Raw genomic sequence first — 24,866 nt, forward strand, 5'->3', positions numbered from 1 at the left:
ATGTGCTATTGGGGGTTGAGAATTTAAGTGAAATAGTACAGATATTACCTTAAACATTCCTGATGTGAAAAATATGAATTTATAAGATTGACTTATTGGGCATCATTATTTGATTTCAAAAAGATCCAACATAGATTTTAAGTAGTAAGCTCTTTCTGGTACACATACAGTATTATTAGATTGCAAAAATTCCTTTTACATGAAGGCATTTTCAGGAATACACATATTGTATAAGAAGAGTTATGTATTCAAAAGCCAAAACTTTGGGCTGAGAAAGCAAAGTGACTTTGAAAATGCTAAGTAAAGGCTTGCACAACTTTTCACATCTGTGTTAAAGTTGAATTTGCACAGATGTATATTGTAGAAAGGGCTTTTTTCTTTGCCCGAGCTGTACCTGTGTCATAATCAACATCCTTAGTGCTGTCAAGGAAAGTAATATGTTACATAGCATTTATCAATTTTATCTTTTCCCTGAGTTGAAGTTAATAGATGTCTTGCCTGCTTTTCATAAAAGGGTGTCTCTTGTAAGCACCTTTAATTTTGATCCCTCTAGGGTTTGAGTCTGCCAAAGGACCTGGCTTGTGTATTTGTGTTGAATGCTCACTCATTTTCATAAGGCCTTCCCACAACCTCCTCTAATTTGGTTTTTACAATAGGTCGACAAAACAACAAACTATTAGCTGTTCCATAATACTTGTGTTTTAAGCTCAATCTGCTTGACCATGTTATTTTAACGCACCAATTCATTCACCCAATGAAATACAGATTGTGCCAGATGGATAGATAGAAGATTCTCAACAAGGCATCTTCAAAAGTAGTTGAGGTTGTAAAAGGTACTTTCACAAATGTGTAAATGCTTCTATTGAATAGACTCAGCTTTCTCTTGGTCAAGTAATACAAAACATCAGTACACACTGAAGGCAAGAATGCCCAAGAGATTCTAGATCTCTCAATTTTGCTTTATTGTAACAAATCCATGCTTTTTTTGGTGGGGGTGGGAGGGAGAAGTCATTCTTGAATTCAGCTTAGATTATTTAATTAATTCATGTGTTTACTACTTATATATGAGTAGACTTAGAATTTTGGTGGTATGTTTCCAAAGGATGATTATTAGAACTGAGAATCAAAAACTACACTGAGAGAAGATGGATTAAAATCCACTGAGGTTAACACCCACTATTCTTAATAAGATCTGATGGCACCTTTAACCAAAGGCCCTTTGCTTTAGGAATTGAAACTTAGACTTCAGAGTACCAAGGAGTCAATGCACATGCCAAGCCGAGGAGAAGTGTGCCACAGTACTTCCTTATGCTGAATTGTGAAAGGGGCAGAGTTCTTTGACTCAGGCTTCTGGATCACAGGCATGTGGGTATTATCCAATCTAAGAAAGCCAAGTTTTACTCAGTGCCAGTGGAAAAAATGTGGAAGAAGGTCAGCAAATTCTGCTGGTGAACTTCCTTTGTACTTACCTCCTCCCAAAATGAGTGTTGCCAATTGCCACTGAAGGATGTACTTAAGACATTTGCCAATTCCCACTGGAGTCATGTTAAAGGAGCACATGGGATCCCCAGCAATTGTATCAGCTCCCAGCTGTAAGACCACTGCTTTAGGATTAAAGGCTATGTATACCTCCTTTAGTACACTGTGGAAAAGAGAAAAGATATAAAATGTCAGAAAATGACAGGTCATTTTGGTCTGGGGGGGCAATTGGAGACATAACTGAGTCAGCAAATAGTGAAGGGGGGAAACCCAACTTGTCAAACCCATCAAACTTTCCATCTAAAACGGGTGATTCAGACTGTATGCAAATTATACCTTACTAAACCTGATTTACAAAAAAAAAAAAAAATTCCCTCCACCTTCACCTTACCAACAATCAAATTTACCTTTATGTTATAGAACTCAAACTTCCTTTAAATATTTATATTAACTTTAATAGCCATAGGACATAGTGTATATATTTACTCCATTTTATAATCTGGGAAAGTAAGACATATACACTGCATAGTTAAGGATTATTTATGATAATTTAAGATTGCCAACATCCTTGGAGTTTATTATCTAGTTATCAATGGAGACTGCTGAAGAGAATTAACATGCTTTGAAAGCATAGATGTTATCAGTTTACTTTCTATTATTCTAAAAGACTTCTGGGTTATGAAATACAGCCCTCCCCAATTCATCATATGTAACCAGAGTATTATAGGGTAGAGAATAATAACAACTTATCCAAAATTATAAATCTGAAAGTACCCTAAAGAATAAGTTGTAGTGAGTAGTAATGAGGATAATTTTGGGTAGAATCATACAGTGGTATCAAATCAACCTAACAGCTTTTTTCCTGACAGTTATAAGCATCATAGATGAAAAGGAAGTTGTCAATGTGACAGATGACCTTAGTTAGGCTTCTAGTATTATCATTAATTGAACACTGACACTGTCCAGAATGCATTCTTAGGAGTTAGAAAGTCCCTGCTCTCACAGGGCTTACAATCTAGTTTTCAGACAAAACATATACCAGCTCTCATGGGACTGAGTAACTCTTACAGAGACATATAAACAAGTGCAAATTAACATACTTCAGAGTTGAGAAAAGGCAGACTCAGAAAGTGATACAAAATGTTGGGGTTAATGACCTCTTCATAATCAACATGTCAAATTATACCAATGCAGCAAAAACAGAAAAATTCCAGATCCTTTTGCAACTGCAAAAAGAATTCAGGGTTATAAAATGCCATTCTCCCAAATTCATATGTAACCAGGGTATCGAGACTGTTGAAAAGTGCTCAGCTGCAGAGGCATTCTTTGACTCAAAAGAGTGTTTTGTTTTGATTTCTCATCTATGCAGACAAATATTGTGTGATTGTGGAGATTATAATAATATTATAAAACTTATGACATATGATCCTTAATACAGGAATACTCAAGCCTATTCTCTCTTTCATGTGCTTATCTACTGGTGCAGAGGGAAAATAAGCCACCTGAATAGTTAGCTAACATGTATTAAGCATCTACATGTACAGAGAACCCCATTTGCTGCTATCAGGAGACACAGAGGAAGGCATGATCTCTGTTCTAAAAAGGTTTATAACTTTCAGGAAGAAGAGGGAGGCAAGAAAGACCAATGTTTCTTCATTCATTCTATCCCTCATTTTGCACAAATTTACTGACTACCCCCTGTGTATCTAGCATGAAACTGTACCAGATGCTGCAGGAACAAAGATGAATATGACACAGCTTTTATCTTTATGTGGCTCAAAACTGAGGGGAAGACTCATATTATGTTAATCAGTAATTAAAGTACAATGATAAATGAAGTATCCGAGATGGCACAGTGAAGCGAGTAATTGACTTTTCCAGAAGATGTTAGAAAAAGCTCTATAGAGCTAACTTTTGACTTGGGTCTTAAAAGATGAGAACTACAATGAGCCACCTATTAAAATGGCAAAAATTAAAAATAGTGATAACATCAGTTGCTAGTGAGGATGTGGAGAAAGTAGATTACACATAGATTGTGAGTGGGAATGTAATATGGTGTAGCCACTTTGGAAAATAGTTTGGCTGTTCCTGTCAAAACTAAAAATAGACTTACCATGCAACCTAGCAATTGAACTCTTAGGCATTTATACCAGAGAAATTAAGGCTTATTTTAATATAGGAACTTGTACACAAATGTTCATAGCAACTTTATTTGTAATAATCCAAACAGGAAACAACTCAGATGTACTTCAACAAGTGAATGATTAAACAAACTGTGGTATATCCAAACTGTGGAATATTGCTTATCAATAAAAAGAAACAAACTATTGATAAATGCGAAAAAACTTGGATGGATCTCAATGGAATTATGTTGGTTGAATAAGGCCAGTCCAAAATCTATACTGCACAATTCCATTACATACCATTTGTTAAATAACAATTTGAGGGATGGAGGTTGCCAGTAGTTAGGGATGGGTATGGCTATAAGATGGTAGTATGAGACAACTTTGTGGTGATGGTATAGTTCTGTACCTTGATTGGTGGTGGTTTTGGTTATACAAAGCTACACATGTGATAAAAATCTCATAGAGCCACACACACACATACATACCCACACACACAGAGTGCATGTATAACTGATGAAAACTGAAATAAGCTCTATGAATTATACCAATATCATATTCTTGATTTTGATGTTGAATTATAATTGTGCAAGATGTGAACATTGGAGGAGGCTGGAAGATGGGTGCATGGAACTTTCTTGTACATTTCTTTGCAAACTCCCTTGAAACCATAATTATCAAAATAAAAAGTAAAAAGAAAGATGAGGAAAAGTTTACAGGCATGTGGGGTGAAGGTAGTGGAGTTGGAAGCAGGATGGTTGTAAGAGTCATTAGTAGGGGACTAGCTTCAGAGAAGGAACTGCATATGTAAGAGCATGATGGTTTGAAACAAGCAGTAGTGGGAGTGAAGCTAATGAAGTAAATGTGGTTTAGGGCATAAAGGGCCACAGATATGCCAAGGCAGGCTAATGAGTGGGCTTTTACTTTAGGAGTATGAAATATCTCAAACATTGCATGTGTCTGTGTACTTACACGTGTGTATGTGTGTTGGGGGAATGATCAGATTTACATTTTGAAAAGATACTCTGGGGGCACCCGGGTGGCTCAGTCGGCTAGTGTCCGACTTTGGCTTGGGTTGTGATCTCACAGTTTGTGGGTTCCAGCCCTGTGTTGGTCTCTCTGCTGTCAGAACAGAGCCCACTTCGGATCCTCTGTCTCCCTCTCTGCCCCTCGCCTGCTCGCTCTCTCCCTCAAAAATAAACAAACATTAAAAAAAGAAAAGAAAAGAAAAGATATTCTGACTATAGCATAAGATACATTGAAGGTTATCAGGGGGCTTTTGCAACAATCCAGGCCAGTGGCAGCAAGGTCATGGAAGAAGAGATGGATTTGGGAGATACTTCTATGATAGAATTGATAGGGCATCACATATTGACACACAAGGAAAGTGTATACATATAACATTCATGAGTGTTTGGTACTAGGGCAGAGGAAAGGATAAAGAAAGGCAATGTGTTTCTGGAACAGTTTTTTTAGTGATAGCCAGGAAGAGAAAACGAGTCCTCAGGAAGTTCTGATGAAGAGGGCTATGGATGGATGGAGAAAAGGGTAATTAGAAGCTTTGGAAAAGGTAAGGTAATTTGTACACAGTGTAAACTTCAAAGCAACTGCAAGTGAGGACAGTTTACATGTGAGGGCTACCTGGTGGACCCTCTTAAATTCAAGAGTGGAAGTTTTCATTTGGTTTGACAGTCAAATGGGAGTCACTGGAGAAATATAAATACTGATGTTGCTGAATGATGCTTAGGAACTTTGATTTTTGCTGTTGCATGGAAGGCCAGTGAGAGAATGTCTGGAGGCAGAGGGATTGGCAAAAAGGGTATTGAAGCATGAGAGCAACAGGAAGCAAGATAAGGTAAATTTGGGGAATAATGAGAGGGCTAGGTGACAGATTGGGTGGGGATGGGGGGTGGTCAGAGTAGAAAACACACTGTGCCAATTCCTCTAGAATTCACAGGGGCGGGGGGAAGAGAAACTGAAATATTCTTTGTCCTACTGCTACTTCCAAATCCAGTCTTCTTTCCTCTTATCAATCTCTCCTCTTTTGAGTCAATGCCATTTGCTTATACTACTCAAAGGCTATCTAAGGTCCTTTCTATAGACCTACAAGGTATTTTCACCTCCCTTGAAGACATTAGCACCTGATTCACAAGTTTTCTGTCTCTCCCTTTCTCTGTCATTATTCTTTGCAGTTCACTACTCATTTGCTTCCTTAGATCTTGATTCAAGCACCTATTCTTACCTATCCTAGGCACTAGAGATACATAAATAAGTAAAATTCAAGGACCTTATTGCCCAGTAGGGGAAGAAGATCGGAAAACAAATAACTATGATAAGTGCTATAATATCCATCCATTCATTCAAAAAATGTTAACTAAATGCCTACTGTATACCAGGCACTATGTTGGGAAATGGGTTTGCTATTGAACAAAAGAGACCTGCTCCTTCCCCCTGTGACCCTTCTAATTCTCTGAAATAACAGTTTCTTCACCTTTTTTTTTTTTTCAACTTTTTTTTATTTATTTTTGGGACAGAGAGAGACAGAGCATGAACGGGGGAGGGGCAGAGAGAGAGGGAGACACAGAATCGGAAACGGGCTCCAGGCTCTGAGCCATCAGCCCAGAGCCTGACGCGGGGCTCGAACTCACGGACCGCGAGATTGTGACCTGGCTGAAGTCGGACGCTTAACCGACTGCGCCACCCAGGCGCCCCAGTTTCTTCACCTTTTGAACAACAGTGATGTCCACCTGCACTCCACTTTAGGTATTGCTAGGCATAGCCATGCTTTGGGACCTGACAAGGAAGTGCTTAGAAATGTTCTACTTCTAACACCCTGAACTTGGAACTGCTTTTTAGGTGTACAGTTTTCCATTTTCTGGTTGAACTTGTTCTTTATTCTCATTTTAACTCCTGCTTTCTTGTCTTTCTCCTATTTTCAAAGTCCACTAGTCAATCTTTTGACCTCATTTGCTTCACTACTCATTTTTTTAAATGTTTTTTTAATGTTTATTTATATTTGAGAGAGAGACAGAGTGCGAGAGGCAGAAGGGCAGAGAGAGGAGTCACAGAATCCGAAGCAGGCTCCTGGCTCTGAGCTGTCAGCACAGAGCCCAACACGGGGCTCAAACTCACGGAGTGTAAGATCATGACCTGAGCTGAAGTCGGACGCTTAACCGACTGAGCCACCCAGGCGCCTTGCTTCACTACTCATTTTGAATAATACAGTTAGTCATTTTAAAAACTCTTGGTAGCATACTTAATTCCTTCACACCTTTGTCGTTTTTGTCCTGATAATCCTTAAGTCCTTGGATAAACCACTCTGTCAGAATTTTCTGCTCTGTTCTGCTGGAGAAAGCTGAGAAGTCAAACCAATTGCTTCCTCTACAGTTTATGCTTACAACTCCAGTTCAACAAATTCCATAAGCATTTACTGACTGTTCAATATGTGCCACTCCCTCTGTGCAGCTTGGCAATCATTTGCTTCACCTCTTATTGATAAAAAATTACATTTCTTGCAGCATCTAGTCTAATTTTTTAAAAATACAAATACAATGAGAGCACATTCTTGACGCTAAAAAATAAAATAAATATAAAAGTCTATCAAATAAAAGTGCAAAATCTCTCTCCATCCCCACTCCTTTTCCAGAGGTAACTGCTGATTCATTACACATAGCTTCAACTAGCTCAGTCAAGTATGCGGCAGAAAAAGTTTGACGTGTTTCTTTACAGATTAAACTTTCTCCTGCCTCATACTTGACTGAGCTGGTTGAAGCTATGTGTAATGAATGCCTTCCTCTACCTCTTCTCTACCTGACAATGTTTTTCCTCATATTCCTCCTTTTCCTTGAGGCTAATTTTACCACCCAGGCACTAGATCCTCATTTCTGTTCCTCTAAGGGCCATGTAACACCAATAAGCTCTTTCTTACATCTTTAGTCTCTGCCTTTCTACTGATTCTGTTCCTTTAGGTTATAAGTTTCCTATCTCCTCCTCCCCTTCTCAGCACTGCCAAATTTACCCACTTACTTGTCACCTAAGCATTCTTTTTGCAATCCAGTTTCTGATCTTACTGTTCTCAGTTTCTCTCTTGAAAGGAGAGAGACCTGTTGGTTATGATATCCAAAGCTTTTTCTCTGTTATCTTTTCTAACTTCTCAGAAGCAACTAATAGTTGATACTATTCAAAAATCTGTATTTGATCAATGGCTACAGCTACATTAAAAATATTTTTAAATCTTTAAAAAACCCCAAATTTATTGATAGTCACATAACATACAATTCCCCCATTTAAAGTGTACAATTCAACAGCTTTTAGTATATTCACAGAGTTGTACAACCATTACCACAATGAATTTCAGAACATTTTCATCATCCCCCAAAGAAACTCTGTACCCATTAGTGGTTATTGCCTATTCCTACCATTCTTCAATCCCCAGGCCTTGGCAACCACTAATCTACTTTCTGTCTTTATGGATTTGTCTGATTTTGACTTTTCATATGAATGGAATTATATAATATGTGGTTTGTAACTGGCTTCTTTCACTTAGTATAACATGTTCACAGTTCATTCATGTTGTAGCATGTATCAGTACATTGTTCCTTTTTTTGACCAAATAATACTCCATTATTTGTATATACCAAATTTTCTTTATCCATTCATCAGCTGATGGACATTTGAGTTATTTTTACTTTCTGGATAACTGAAAAATGCTGTTATGGGCATTTGTGTATAAGTTTTTGTGTAGATAAGTTTTCATTTTTCTTGGTTACCTACCTAGGAGTCGAATTTCTGGGTCATATGTTAACTGTATGTTTGTTTAACATTTATAGGAACTTCCAGATTGTTTTCCACAGTGGTGGCACCAGTTTACATTCACATCATCAATGTATAATATATGAGGGTTCCATTTCTTCCACATCTTCACCAATACTCGTTATTTTCTGTTTTGTTTTATTATAAGCATTCTAGTGGGTATAAAGTGGTATCTCATGGTGGTTTTAATTTGTATTTCACTGATGACTAATGACATGGAGTATTTTTCCATGTCCTTTTTGGCCATTTGTATATCCTCTTTAGAGCAATGCCTCTGCAAGTCCTTTGCTCATTTTTAAATCGGGCCATTTGTCTTTTTAATATTGAGTTGTAAGTATTTGTATATTCTAAATACAAGTCTCTTATCAGATACATGGTTTGCAAAATTTTTCTCCCATTCTACAGGTTGTCTTTCATTTTCTTGATAGTATCCTTTGAAGCACAAAAGTTTTTAATTTTGTTGAAATCCAATTTATCTATATTTTTTTGTTACTTGTGTTTTTGGTGTCATATCTAAGAGAACATTTTCTAATTCGAGGTCATGAATATTTACATCTGTGTTTTCTTCTAAGAATTTTGTAGTTTTATTTCTGTCATTTAGATTATTTGGACTTAATTTTTGTATATGGTGTGAGGTAAAAGTCTAGATTCATTCTGTTGCATGTTGATATCCAGTTGTCCCAGATCCATCTGTTGAAAAGACTATTCTTCCCAATTCTTGGCACCCTTTGGGTAAAATTGACTGTAAGTATTTCTCGACCCTGATGAGTGTGACCCTCATGCCAGCACCACACTGTCTTGATTACAGTACCTTTTTAGTCAGTTTTGAAGTTGGGAAGTATATCTTCCAACCTTGTTCTTCCTTTTCAAGATTGTTGTGACTATTCTGGATTGAATTTTTATATAAATTTTAGGATCAGCTTGTCAATTTCCACAATGTCAGCTGTGATTTACAACTCCATTTTGACTGTGCTGAAACTGTCATCTTACCTCCTCCTCTATTCCTTGTCTCTTCTAATGATACCCTATCCTTTCAGTTAGTCATGTTCAAAACTCTGAGGCTCTTTGTGATTTCTCCCTTTCTCTGCTCCTCTTCAGTTAACCAGTCTTGCGCCAATCTCTCTCCCATTCCTTCCTCTCCATTCCCACAGTAGTATTGGCCCTTATGACCTCTTTTGTGGAGTACATCAATAGCTTCTTAATTAATTTTTCTGTCTCAAGTCTCTTACTTCTCCAATCTATCATGCACATACACTAACTACAATCAGATTAATTTTCCTTAGGGATTATTTTGATCATGTCACCTCCTTATTCAAAACCCTTCAATGTCCCTCTATTGTCTTTAGATAATGCTTAAAATTCTTAGCCTTTAATTCAAAGTTCTTCATGATCGGATTCCACCCTACCTTTTTATCTTATTTTCCTGTAACTCCTTAACCCATATTCTTCTTTTTTTTTAATTTTTATTTTTTTAATTTTTTTTCAATATATGAAATTTATTGTCAAATTGGTTTCCATACAACACCCAGTGCTCATCCCAAAAGGTGCCCTCCTCAATACCAATCACCCACCCTCCCCTCCCTCCCACCCCCCATCAACCCTCAGTTTGTTCTCAGTTTTTAAGAGTCTCTTATGCTTTGGCTCTCTCCCACTCTAACCTCTTTTTTTTTTCCTACCCCTCCCCCATGGGTTTCTGTTAAGTTTCTCAGGATCCACATAAGAGTGAAAACATATGGTATCTATCTTTCTCTGTATGGCTTATTTCACTTAGCATAACACTCTCCAGTTCCATCCACGTTGCTACAAAAGGCCATATTTCATTCTTTCTCATTGCCACGTAGTATTCCATTGTGTATATAAACCACAATTTCTTTATTCATTCATCAATTGATGGACATTTAGGCTCTTTCCATAATTTGGCTATTGTTGAGAGTGCTGCTATGAACATTGGGGTACAAGTGCCCCTATGCATCAGTACTCCTGTATCCCTTGGGTAAATTCCTAGCAGTGCTATTGCTGGGTCATAGGGTAGGTCTATTTTTAATTTTCTGAGGAACCTCCACACTGTTTTCCAGAGTGGCTGCACCAATTTGCATTCCCACCAACAGTGCAAGAGTAACCCATATTATTCTGTAGGCAAACTAAACTGTCCATGGTTCTCCTCAGTCACCCTGCACTTTCTAAGTATGCTTTTTGTCATAAACTTCTTTGTGCCTGCAAGTCAACTTTCTACACGTGTACATATCTACTCTTTATTTTATTTAATTTTTTTTAAGTTTATTTATTTTGAGAGACAGAGTGACCATGAGTGGGGGAGGGACAGAGAGACAGAGAATCCTAAGCAGGCTCTACGCTGATATCACACGGCTTGAATTCAAGAACTGTGAGATCATGACCTGAACTGAAACCAAGAGTTGGTTGCTTAACTGACTGAGCTACCGAGGAGCCCCTCATATCTACTCTTTAAAGGATAGCTCAAGTTCCATCTCCTTCGTAGGTAAAAAAAAAAAAATATGATAATAATAGCAGCTAACATTTATTGAGCTATGTTTATTTAAAACATAGCACTCTTCTATGCACTTTATATATATTAGCTCATTTGACTCTCTTAACAATTTATAAGATAGGTATTATTATTAATTCTCTTTTACAGATGGGGAAACAGCAGCACAGAGGGGTTAAGAAATATGTGTAAGATACACAGCTATTAAGTGGCAGAGCTGGGTTTTAAACCCAGGCATCCTGGCACCAGAGTCCATGCTCTAAACTACTACAATATACCTACTTCTATGACTTCCTGAACTCATCAGGTGCTTGTGCCAGCCACTTCACACATATTATTTTGCGTAACAGCAGTAGTGGCCACAGCATTATTTTTTTTAAGTGTTAATCTTGCTGAGCAAGCTCTGATTATATTATTCCCTCATTCTAAAATCTTCAGCAGCTCCCCAAATGCTTATGGAATATGGTACAAATTTTCATAGCTAAGAATTCCAGCTCTTGCATGATGTGATGCCCACCCACTTTTCCAATTTTCTTTGCAACTTGTCCCTCTCATGCACTTTACAGTCAGTACAGCCAAACTAAACAGCTGTCCTTTGTACATAGCTCAGTCTCTCCTGACTTTGATATTTCTGTATCCTCTGTGTAGAACATCCTTCCCTATATTCTCTGTCTGTGTAAATTTGACCCAGATTTCATATACACATACATATTCACACTTTGTAAAGATATACTAATTACCTACCCTTTAGAACCCAAATCAAATGTTACCTCCTGAATTAAGTCTTTTTCTCAAGAATTTTCTCCTTTTGAGTACCAATAGCATCTTATTTTTTATGGTTCTTATAACTTTCCACATTTTAATTTTATTTAAATATGTGTGACTATGAATACATATGTATATTCCTTTATGTATCTATAATGTTAAAATTTCCACTAACTTCCTTGCAGGTAGAATCAATACCTTATACATAGTAGGCATTCAATAAATAATCATTAAATGAATAAATGAATAAAATATCAGTCTAGATTGTTTTTGGGAAAGTTTCCCTAGCCACTGTAACAGTAGTGTTTGCTACACTGCAAATAATTAATTTTAGGTTTTGGAAAAGTATAAAATCTCTTCCCCAGAAAGGAGGTGGGGGTGGGGGAATGGAGGAGGTAGTGGTTTGGGGGGATGGACAGGCATCTCATTACACTACATTAGTAACTTCCCTATAAACACACACGATATTCATTTGAAATTCAGTTTTCTTGGGGCGCCTGGGTGGCGCAGTCAGTTAAGCGTCCGACTTCAGCCAGGTCACGATCTCGCAGTCCGTGAGTTCGAGCCCCGCGTCGGGCTCTGGGCTGATGGCTCAGAGCCTGGAGCCTGTTTCCGATTCTGTGTCTCCCTCTCTCTCTGCCCCTCCCCCGTTCATGCTCTGTCTCTCTCTGTCCCAAAAATAAATAAACGTTGAAATTCAGTTTTCTTGATGAGAAACCTAATCTTTCAGTATTCAGCAGTCTGGTTTTCAGACAAGGCTATGCAAATGAGGAAGAGATGCTGTGGCAGTTGTTTCTACAGGCATTGATTTGGGGAAAAGCCGTGGGTGCCTAAGGAGGATAAAAGCCAGAGGTGATGACATTAAAGATGCTTTTAGATAAAAGGAAAAGCCCAAGAACTAAATTGTAGAATTATCCCCCACCTTTTTTTATTCCATCAGGGTAGACCACAGCTTCTATGGTGTGCCCTTGAGGTCATTCAGTTGTGCCACTTTATCTCTAAATATTAGGGGCAAAACCCGGTTTTGTTTGCTTTATTTGTTTTTAAATACTTAAAGTTCTAAAGGATTCAACTCAGGGAAATGGGATGCCAGAGATGGTGTCACAGTTACCTGTAATCAATGCTGATAGTAGGATCTGGTACCCCAAATTTGTCATTCTAGCCAGAACTCTGATGGTGAAGGCTCATCTCCTGACTTTCTAACTTGTAAACCAGCTTAGACTAGCCTTTTGTCTTTGTTTTCCAACAAGCACCCTCAGCACCCTCTAGAGATTTCCTCAACAGAGATTAAAAACTGAGGAATTCAAAGTTGAAAAACCAAAAAGGGTAGAATGCAGAGGGAGAGGAGGGAGAAATATTTGTTATTAATGATGTTAGCTCCCAAAATCAGCCTGAGAAAAGTTATTGCCAGCAGCAAAATCTTTTCTAGAATATAAATTTTAAACCTATTGCATTGGACGGGATTCAGAGGGGTATTGTGTTAAGGACCCAAAGTGTCACTAATCAAGTCCCAAATGGGAGCTCTTCAACTTTTCACAGGTATGTTTTCTTTAAATTCCCTCAATCCTGTCTCAACTCAGGTACTGCTGACTCATTCTGCAAACACTCAACCTTCCAGGGGATGTAGCATATGGTAAATGCCTCAGTGATTCCTGAATATTTTTTACAAATGGTTCAGTGATGCAGAGAATTGGGTGAGGGGCTCCCTGTAGTGAGAGTTTGTTTGGGGCCATGGGTGCCTCTTGGCCATATTCAGAAGACATCAGAAGACATCTAATTTCCTATGTTTCTCTGTCTGGTTTTAGCATCAGACAAACTATACTGGTTTCATTAACATCTTTAATACAAAAAACAAAACAAAAAACCCAAAGCCACAAAATAAAACAAACTTCAACCCCCTAATCAACCACCACTCCCAACAATCAATCATCATACCCCCTTTGGCTGTTTTAATTTTCAAGATGTAGTTTCTTTTTTTTTTTTTAATGGTATCATACAGAGTATTTAAAAAAAAGTTTAAAATTTACATCCAAGTTAATAAGCATATAGTGCAACAGTGATTTCAGGAGTAGATTACTTAATGCCCCTTACCCATTTAGCCCATCTCCCCCCCACAACCCCTCTAGTAACCCTCTGTTTGTTCTCCATATTTAAGAGTCTCTTATGTTTTGTTACCCTCCCTGTTTTTTTATTATTGTGTTCATCTGCTCTGTGTCTTAAAGTCCTCATATGAGTGAAGTCATATGATATTTGTCAAAATGCAGTTTCTTAACATTTTACACGGGCATCTTTTCTCTCACGGCTGAGTCCATTATATAGAAACATGAATTCTAATTGGCATTTCTTTCTAACATGCCTTGTTGTAATTCTACTCATTAGTTATATATGTCATCTTGGCAACCAAAGGGGCCGTGCACTATTTTTAGTTTATTATTACTTATCTCTTTACCTCTTTGGAATAAATCATTCTTATTCACACAGGGGAAAGTGAGTCATTCAGAAGTAAAGGACTTTACCAGTAGTCTGGAGTAAATCATCAGAGTTAGAATTAGAATTGTAATTCTATCTAATTCTAATTCGAATTCAGTGCTCTTTTCACTCAACCCCAGTGCTCTTCAGCTCTTATTCTGAAAGGCCAGAGGCCCCAGAAAGCAGAGTGTGTATTATCTGGGCAGGGGGTAGTGTGTGGAAGAGGCAGGCTGGTTTGGAGAGCTAAGCTAGAACAAACAGACCAACCAAAAAACCAAACAAAACCAAAATGGAAGAAGACTTAGAGAATATAAATCCTAAGGCTAGATGTACTAATAAATCTTAATTTGTTCTGGGGTAGGACATTTCACTGCTCTGCAACCACCAGGACCACTCACATAGTGCACATATTGCATTCTGCTCTGTGTCACATTATTTGGGCATATGTCTCATCCATCCTCTATGCAGCCTCCACAGCACAGGGTTCAGGAGAACACTGCACCTGTGGTCAAAGTGCTTGTATAGCAACTTGGACAAATCACTTCACTTCTCTGAACCTCAGTTTCCTTCTCTGTAAAACAAGAATATTCTCTCCCTCCCAGGATTATTGTGAGGATTACATGATAGAACATTTGCAAAAGTCTTCTCCCAACACCAGACACATTATAAGCACTCCCTAATGTTGAATGAATAAATGAATGGCCTTAAGTCAGGCCCTCTGAGTGCTATGCTAATTCTTTCAGCCTACTATGATACTGTTGAGTTCAGCACAGCACACCATAGCAGTGACTTCCCAAATAGTACTCTAATGTTCCCCAAAGGCAGAGAGCAATTTCATAGTGTCACTGCCCGGTTATACCTGTTCTGGGAATACAGTAATTCCTTTTCCAGTGCTGCCAATCTATTACCTTTCACCAAAAATAAATTCACTTTAAGAAGGGGCAGAAACACAAGTGCCTTTCTGTTAGATAGAAGTTGGGAGAATATATTATTAAAATTGAAACCGACTTCTCTGATTTCTTGGGCAAAAAATCAGATTGGAAGCCAAACAGCTATTTGGCCTTTGCAGACCCTGGATAGTGATGCCGTTGGGGGAAAGGAAAGAGCTGGAATCATTCCAAACTGTAGTTGCAACATTTGTGTGTATATTTACTGCTTGTGCTCATGCTCTCTGTGCTTAGTTTTTACTCTCTAAGTCTTGCAGACTTTACAATTTACCTAGAGCATAGTTTAATATGTATGGGTAGAAATAGAGGCCTGTATCTCTGTTTCTCATTTCCTAATCATATTTTCTACACTCCCTATATACCTGATACTTCTTTTTCAATTCAACTGCTCTGATTTTCAAACTTTGGTAGAAAAATCATGATTTGTTAACAATAAACATGCCCCTAGCCCTTCCCTCACTCTTCTCAACCGAGGAGGGCCTCTGTAAGATTCAAAGACGAAATCCTGCCATATAGTTAGCACCTGGTGCAGCTCATCAAAATAAAATATCCTTTCCCAGATGATTGGAAATTTCTGCAATGCCGTCACACAATGAGGTGTGTGAGAAACAGTTTGGGGATTGATTTTCATCATTAACTTGATATTGCATGGTTTTTGTGGGACTTAAAAAGAAATGCATTTTTATTACTTTAAAGTACTGCACATAGAATAACTCCAACTCATCATATTTTAACAGTTATTTTTCTGGGGCAGGATGTATTTTAAACATGCCTATGTTAGAGTGTCTGGTAGATCATTTAGGATCAGTGTCCTGTTGCTTGATGAAATCCAGATCACTTCAATGAAATCCAGATGGGGAAACTGGGTCTTTAGCAATGGCTGCCAGATCTTCTCCATATGAAATCTCTCTAGTCTGTATGCAAATTCAAAACTCCATATCCTGGAAATCCCAAACCAATCAAGTGGTGCTCTGCTTCTTAGTTACTGGACTAAACACAGAGAAGCGATTCATTCTTCCCTGAGGAAATAAGCATGTCTTACATACATCTATCTTGGCATAAAAAGGGATAGCTAAGCAAATTAATGGTGTAAACAGGATTGCACTGGGGAATGTTTGTCCTACTTAAGAGAATAAACTTTTTGTGCACTTTGTGCACATCCACTTACATACAAATAATTGATATGCTAATTGCCAATGATTCTTAAAGCTCCTTCCCTGAGGTGCTGTATGATGCTGTTAGTCTAGTTTGAATTACTAGCATGTCCAGTGCTTGAAAGTAATAAAAATGCGTTTAAAAATATTCCATGATTCAGACAGATTTTCCTCTAATTAGGCTGAGTTAGTGAGGCTTTCCTATATTTAAATAGGATAGATATTTTTCTTTCATTCCTAATATATTTTATGTGACCTCCCCCCCCCCCACTGCTACATCCATCACCTTTCTCTTCAGGATTCTTCTGCTTCGAGTCGGTACACATAAACCCCTTTCCCTCCAGCTCACTCCTCAGCTACACTTGCATAGTCTCTAGGCAAACACATTGCCTTTAGTGCCTGGCACATAAACATACCCTTTCACTTGTTAACTTGATAGCAGGTTATTCAATATGGCATTTTCTGAGGAGTCTTTTCTTTTGTTTTTCTTTAAGCACCAATGGGTATGTCTCTTTCCTGATGTTGCAGTGGGTAACAGTGCACAGAAAGCAAAGCTCAGCCAAACATAGCATCGGGCTTTTTTGTCAGGTGGGGGACACCAGATTTAACCTAATCTCTGTGCAGTTCATGTCAACAGAACACAATGAGGCAGGTCATCAGTGCTGGCACCTGCTGTGTGAATGGCAGTGTCAGGCACAGTCATGCAAAGCTAGAACATGTGAAAGCAAAGCCTAAAGGGTAGTTTTTGTAGGCCAGACTGAAGGGACAGAGCAGTGATAAAAGAATATTTTGGGGGGGATTAGGATGGGGGTAGGGACTACATGGTGGACAGCAGATGAAAGGAGTAATATGATTCTGATGTCAGAACATTCTATCAAGCACAGATACTGTCAATTTTAGAATTCTTTTCAGAGCATCCCTGGATTTCCATTTACAAGCAGGGTCTTCCTGTTTCTCAATAGTTTCAGAGCATGTTCTAGCATCAGAACCTATTAAACTGCTCTGGAAGAATCAGGTCATTTTCTCCAGGGGGTAGGGATCATTCAGCACTAAGAAGAGAGAAGAAAAGGTACACACCAGAGTGACAGAACAAACCCATAGAATTCCAGGAGATTGTCCTTGACTTAAATGAAAAAAATATCACCTGTGAAGACTGTTTACTGGAGTAGGGGGCTGTCACAGTGTCAGGGCTACTTGGTGCAGGAGTTTAGGAACTAATTGGTCATGAAAGACACTGGCCAAGAGGGAAAGTAGAAGAATAGAAGAACTGTCCCTCTAACCACCTGGATTTAAAGCTCAAATGATCAGTCAGGGAAAAAATAGTTCTCCACTGCAACCCTAACTAAGTACTGGGGATAGGCAGGGTGAGCTCACTGACAGAGGGTATAGGACAATGTAGATAATTGAACTCAGTATCCTCCCTCCAAATTATCCTATATTCTTAGGCACATAAAATCTTTTGAATTTAACATTTTAAAAGACACATCAAACTAGGAATAATAAAAGAATGGCCCACTTTGGCCTCATTTTCACCTGTGGTTAACATTAACAGTGAATTTAATTTAGTGTCTGAGTCATCCATCTTCCAGAAACAATAGGCAATTTTACATCTGCCATACACTTAGAGGCAGGATAGAAGTTTATCAAAAAGAACAAAAGCATTTAATACAAATATCTTACTTATAGAGGGCTGACTTCAAAGCGTAAAGCTTAGAAAACGAATTAGCAGCATCTGTTGCCTTTTTCACTGGGCCAAAGTGAGCCAGTGATGATCAGGGTGGTAGCTGTGATCCAACTGAAGAGAAGTAGAATAATTTTGTAAAGAATTTTTACCAGCCCTCAGATTATGATAAAAATGTAAGGCTATCTAAATATTCATTCTTAAATGTAAATTTCTAGAGAATTCTTCCATTCTCATCAAATGAAAGAGAATTTAACAATATTTATATTGCTTATGAGGTGCCTGGGTGGCTCAGTAAGTTAAGTGTCCAACTTTTGATTTCAGCTTAGATCATGAGCTCACAGTTTGTGAGATCAAGTCCTGTGTTGGGCTCTGCGCTGATAGTGTGGAGCCTGCTTTGAATTCTCTCTCCTTCTCTCTCTGCCCCTCCTCCCTCTCTCTCAGAAATAAATAAACTTAACAAAAAGTTTAAAATATTTGTATTGCTTAAAATATTTATGTGTGAACATGTACTTGTATTGCTTTTGCCATATCACCAAGCCCAAAGCAGTAGGCTATAATTGTTGGGTTTTCTTTCACTCTTTCATTGAGGATCAATCTACCTCATTGTAAAATTGAATGATAAGGAGTTTGGAGTCCCAAGTGGAAGATAAATTCTAGATGATGTATCATTACGATGAAAGGAAGACTTATCATCATTAAAGTATCTCTTCTTTAAATATTAACATTAAAAGTCAATAGTGAATGGAGACATTTCACTTAAATGTCCTTTAGTAATGTCCTTTGGTTCTCATTTTATTCCATTGGTATTGGATGAATGGCTTATAGCATGGATGAAGAATCTCTACCTTATACGTAGATATGGCCTTTTGCCAAGACCAAGAGATGATATAAATTATGCCTACAGTTGCAAAAATGCATAATGTTAAAAATCTTTAGCAATACCAATCTAAAAAACCACATAGGAAATGGATGTAATTTCATGACAAGACCTCTTTAAAATGACAGGTGACACTACTCACTTTCTAAAGCAGAAACTCAGGATTTTCTCCATTGAAAACAAAGGAAAAAGAAGATTTACAGGATCTCCATGTTTTCAAACTTTAATTAGGAATTTTTTTTTTTTTTTAATGTTTATTTTATTTTTGAGACAGAGAGAGACAGAGCATGAATGGGGGAGGGGCAGAGAGAGAGGGGGACACAGAATCGGAAGCAGGCTCCAGGCTCTGGGCCATCAGCCCAGAGCCCGACGCGGGGCTCGAACTCACGAACTGTGAGATCGTGACCTGAGCTGAAGTCGGACGCTCAACCGACTGCGCCACCCAGGCGCCCCTTTAATTAGGAATTTAAAACCTAAGAAGTAGGGGCACATGGGTGGCTCAGTTGCCTGAGTGTCGGACATGATCTCACAGTTGTGGGTTTGAGCCCCTCATTGGGCTCACTGCTATGAGCTTAGAGCCCACTTTGGTTCCTCTGTCCGCCCCCCCACCACCGCCTGCTTCTTCCTCTTTCCCTCTCTCTCTCTCTCTCTCAAAAATGAATAAACATTAAAAAAATAAAACCTATGAAGTGAAATCTGGCATTATTTATTCTTGTTTTCTATCCATAAAATTACAAATTAAATCCTCAGGATTAGGAGATTCTATTTTTCCCCCAAAACCTAAGTTGCACTTTCACAAACATAAACACAATGAATTATGTATACTACAAATCATGCGGCTCATTTGCATAAACTTAAGTGGTTTCTTTTTTTAAGGGGTTTTCTGTAATCCTCTAAGATAAAAGTTTCCAAGAAGTCTTTGGGATGGTAATTTTTCCTTGTGGAAAAAATTCATACTTCTAGATGACACTTTGGGGACATGGTAGCGAATGGTTAACAGGCAGATACACATGGATTCAAACTCTGCCTTAACCACTTACTAGCTGTGTGACCTTAAGCAAATCAATTTTGCTAAGCTCTAGTTTTCTAATTTTTAAGATGGGACTAAGAGTACCTACCTTTGTAGGCATTGTAGATTATACATTGCTATAAGGATCAAATTAAAAGGATCAAATAAATGTTTAGTGCAATTCCTGGCACAGGCAAGTGCTCCCGGTATGTGAGCCTAATCTGTCTTGTTTACCACCATCAGTACCTAGGTACAGGGCCAGCATAAAGCAGACACTCAATAAATATTTGCAGAATGAATGAATAAAACAGTGTTATTACACTTAAAGATACACAAATCTCCTACGTTGCATGATAGCTCCCCCACTTTTGTTAATGTTTAAAAAATCTTTTAAGATGACTTGAGGTGCTCAGTTCTTTTGTAGGGAGGTCAGAGTGACTTCAGAGAGGTGAATTTTGGCTCACACAATAAATATATACTACTGAGACATAATATATTTTTTCTCTTCCTTGTTGGATAGCAGTGGAACTCAGTATAGATGGACAAAGGAATTCCCTAAAGGAATAAAAACTTAGGCTTAAATGAGCCATTCCTTTAATGAGCTTGCTGTTGCCCTAGAGAACAAGTTCTTTCTGTGTAGTCTATGCTGGTTAGCCCATGCACAGTAGAATTAACATTTAAAATTAGGAGTTGAAGAGCTATAAAAAAACTATTTACAAGACAGTAGTATAATATTTCTCTCATAAAATAAAGAAGGCAAAAACATTAAGATTTTTTTCACTCCTGGGACGGTAGAATTTTTCTAAAGAAAAGGTCAGGGGCGCCTGGGTGGCTGAGTCAGCTAAGCATCTGACATCGGCTCAGGTTATGATCTCACTGTTTGTGAGTTCGAGCCCCGCATCAGGCTCTGTGCTGACAGTTCAGAGCCTGGAGCCTGCTTTGGATTCTGTGTCTCCCTCTCTCTGTCCCTCCCCTGCTCATGCTCTCTCTTTCTGTCTCTCAAAAATACATAAATGTTTAAAAAAATTTAAATTTTTCTTTAGGTCTGTGGTCTCTGAGGAGGAAAAAGGATTTCTTTCAATGTTGAGCTATAGAATATAAGCCATAAGACTCAAGGTAAACAGACCAAGGACCAAATACAGGTAGATTCTTACTTTAATAAACTACTATTAGGAATCCTAGTTCAGCAGAATAAGATTGTTTCTTTGGTTGGGTTGATAGCTCTTATTAGCAAAGTTTTGCATATGTGGATGTAAAGACTGCTATAGAATGAAAAGTCCTGTTTAATAGAGTCTTTCATTAGTCCTATTCATTGTCACGTCTGTTTAACAATGTGTTTTTCTTTTGGTGAAATATTTATGCAGTGTCTGTATTTAATTATCTTACCAAGTTAATAGTTGAATATTCTTAGTAAAATATGAGGTTTTTTTCAAAATGTTGAACTGTCAACTTCAATATATTTTGTATCCATACACATTATAAGCACCATGTATATAGCTCTCCTATGAGGTATATACTAATTGGACATTTAGTAAAGGATGTTTTCTGGTTGTTAGGGCTATAAAATGATAGGTAGGATAACTAAGAAGTTTGAGCACAACACTGAATTTCTTCTTCAAACTACATACATGTTATAACGGTTCACAGTGGGCAAGTAGTTTGGTCATTTTGTAAGATTTAAAGTTTCAGAGCAGTACCCTACTATTTTTCAAAACCTCTCTTGAACCAACAGCAAGGAAGTACATGCCATTGTTGTTCTATTCCATAGTCTTCAACTATAAATGCTCCCAAAGTCATCAACACAGTGTTTTAGGCAATAGCTTAAAATTAAGACTATCTCACACTGCATTCAGATACAATTAGAGAGCAAGAACAGGTTAACATAGATGGAGCACTGTTTCCTCTTTCAGATGACATAGCTTGGAAACCAGCAATCTCTCCTTTTGGCAAAACAGCCTTCCTCTCCCAACAAACTTTGTGTGTATGTGTGCATGTGGCTGACTTGGGTGGGGTGGGCTTTCATATAAATCAAGAATATAAGTCTGTCATTTCTCTACTTGCTCAATAGCTTCTATTTGAAGGAAGAGGTGTAGTTACAGGAACAATGTTGATATTTCTTTATGCTAGTTAAAACAGGGTTCTATTTATAATACCAACTCCAGTGGCTCCCATGAAAATTATGGGAAGGTTCTGGGAATCAGTGACCCTTGTCCTTCCAAATTAGTATTGAATGACCTACATATCTCTGACTGAAATTATCTTTTACATAAGATAGAACTCAAAGTCTTTTGGTGTTGAAAATGTCCATGTAAAGGTTTCAAGAAAGAAACCCTAAGCTCCTCCTTTTTTTAAAGTTTATTTTTGAGAGAGAGAGACATAGAGACAGAGCATGAGCAGGGGAGGGGCAGAGAGAGAGGGAGACACAGAATTTGAAGCATGCTGCAGGCTCTGAGCTGTCAGCACAGAGCCTGATGCGGGATACAAACCCACGAGATGTGAAATCATGACTTCAGCTGAAGTCAGACACTTAACGGACTGACCCACCCAGGCGCCCCCCTCCTTTTTTTTTTTTTTAAATTAACAGGGTGTGCTCAACCTTAAGATGAAACCATTAAGTTCCTGTCTGAATGGCTGGCAAAGTCAGAAAGGCTATAGCAGAGGAAAAAGCCATATAGGAAGAAAGGAGAGGAGAGGGAGGAGAGGACAGGAGAGGACAGGAGAGGACAGGGAAGGGAAGGGAAGGAAAGGAAAAAGGCTCATGAATTCCATAGGGAGAGGCAGTTCAGGAGCAAACTAGAAATTGAGTGGCAAATGAAAATTAGAGTATCTTTCAAGTGAACCAGCAATAAGAGATCCTTTATTTATCACAGGTAAGGAGTGAGTCAGAAAATCAGTGGGCTCATGGAACATAAAGGATTAAAAGGAGATAGCAGATATACTGAGTGACTTTTTTACATGAGTAAACCACTCTATAGCTTGTGAGGTAAGCAGATGGGTCAGAGGTCATAATGGAAAATGGGCAAGACTGTTTCCAAGCAACAAACTACAAGTAGTCAAAAACATAATGACTGGAACTAAGTGATACAGTTACCAGGGCTGACCCTCTGCAAAACTATTTAGTTGGCAAAGACTGTTTTATTTCTTGTGCCTCTTTCCCTCTACTGCTCCACTTACCAAATTTCTGCTCCTCTGAATGCTCAGGGTGCTCGTGCTCATGCTCTAACCCTTTCACAATCTGCTATCAGGAAAAGCTCTGTGAAAGCACACATCTATGGCAGAAAGTTAGGAGGAGAGGTCATGGCAAAATTCCATTTTAAGGCCTATTTCTAATTGTAGAATAAAAGTGTGTTTCCTGTTAAAGGAATTTTAGTCAATAGATGGGAAATGGGAGAGATGTTTGGGTCAGGAAGCCTTCCTGGCACCTTGGAATCAGAGGTGCCCTCACATAATGCCCTGACCAGACTTGACTTCTGAAAGAAATCAAAGGGGAAAATTACTGTACCCCTAATGAAAACTGAACCTGTTATTCTGGATGAACACTGTGTAGATTGGTGGTGTGGCTCCATGAGGCTTAAGGGGACCTGGGAACTAAAAATTGATGAGTGTCTGGTACTTTAGTAAGCAAGTTGGGGGAATCTTTTTTTTTTTTTTTTTTTTTTATACAGTATTTTTTTTTTCAACGTTTATTTATTTTTTTGGGACAGAGAGAGACAGAGCATGAATGGGGGAGGGGCAGAGAGAGAGGGAGACACAGAATCGGAAACAGGCTCCAGGCTCTGAGCCATCAGCCCAGAGCCCGACGCGGGGCTCGAACTCACGGACCGCGAGATCGTGACCTGGCTGAAGTCGGACGCTTAACCGACTGCGCCACCCAGGCGCCCCAGTTGGGGGAATCTTTAATCAATGTACACTAGAGTGGGGTTTCTGTAAAGGGAAATCATATGTGATCTTCCATGTTCCATGGATCTTTTCTTTGGGGCTAAATTCACATTTTTTGTTTTTTTAATTAAAAAATTTTAATGTTTATTTTTGAGAGAGAGAGAGAAAAAGAATGAGTGGGGGAGGGGCAGAGAGAGAGGGAGACAGAATCTGAAGCAGGCTCTGGGCTCTGAGCTGTCAGCACAGAGCCTGACGTGGGGCTCCAACTCATGAACCACGAAATCATGACCCTAGCTGAAGTTGGACACTTAACCAACTGAGCCTCTCAGGCTCCCCTAAGTTCACTTTTTAAATGCTTCTAATTAAGTTTGATATCAAGGCTATTTTTAAACATGGATTACTATGGAGTTAAACATTTTTTTGTCATGTAGTAGGAACTGGTTTAGAGGGACAGAGAAAAAATATAAAGGAGAGACAGACATTTTTTTCACTGAAGAAGGGTGAGCAGTAGACTTACTTGGGAGTGGGTACTGGGATAATACTCAGCTTTTCTAGGCAGTTAAATGCCAAGTTGATGGGGGAGAAAGGTGTATCTCAGGAGGTTTTATGGGCTTCAATGGGGGCATGTGTAAGGTAATCTGTTTAGGGAAGGCCAGATATTACAAAGTATCCTTGCAGGATGATGGGTGCTGACTTTTCAATTAAGGCCCAGGAAAGAGCTAGAGGAAACCCTGTGGACAGAAAACTGAAGAGAAAAACCTAGTTTCCTGCTGTGGCAAAAAAGGGACAACAAAATGTTGAGCACCCTCAAGAAGGGGATTAAAAGAAAAACAAAATAATTTTCCTTTTACACAGAACCACAGGATATCTTCACTGGTAAAGTTACATAAGCAGCTCTGATCTGCGCATCTCAAGAAGGACAGAACAGGGCCTGAGGGGAACAAAGAAAGGCAATTAAAACCATCAACATAAGGCTCCAAAAATAAAGGCCTTTTCAGTCTGACAATACAGAGGTAGCCAGGGGACATGATCAAAATCATGAAGAGGCTAGAGCTGCTGCATGATGACTTGGCTTGCCAAATCTCTTGAGCTAAGAGGCACCTTTGAAGCATTAATTAATTAATTAATTATCTTTTTCTTTTAATTTTATTTTTTTAATTTACAT

At 38.5% G+C, this 24,866-nt stretch overlaps 1 protein-coding gene across 11 annotated transcripts in view; it reads right to left on the reverse strand.

Annotated features, from left to right (window-relative positions):
• Positions 1-24,866, reverse strand: part of HDAC8 (histone deacetylase 8) — a 243,617-nt gene that overhangs the window by 144,839 nt on the left and 73,912 nt on the right. For all 11 annotated transcript variants that reach the window (XM_045472535.1, XM_045472534.1, XM_045472538.1 and 8 more), the window contains one exon: positions 1,470-1,642. In XM_045472535.1, coding sequence (XP_045328491.1) covers positions 1,470-1,642 — 173 coding nt within the window. The remainder of the gene's footprint in view (positions 1-1,469; positions 1,643-24,866) is intronic.

Source organism: Leopardus geoffroyi, chromosome X (genome assembly GCF_018350155.1).
Source record: "Leopardus geoffroyi isolate Oge1 chromosome X, O.geoffroyi_Oge1_pat1.0, whole genome shotgun sequence".
Taxonomy (NCBI): domain Eukaryota; kingdom Metazoa; phylum Chordata; class Mammalia; order Carnivora; family Felidae; genus Leopardus; species Leopardus geoffroyi.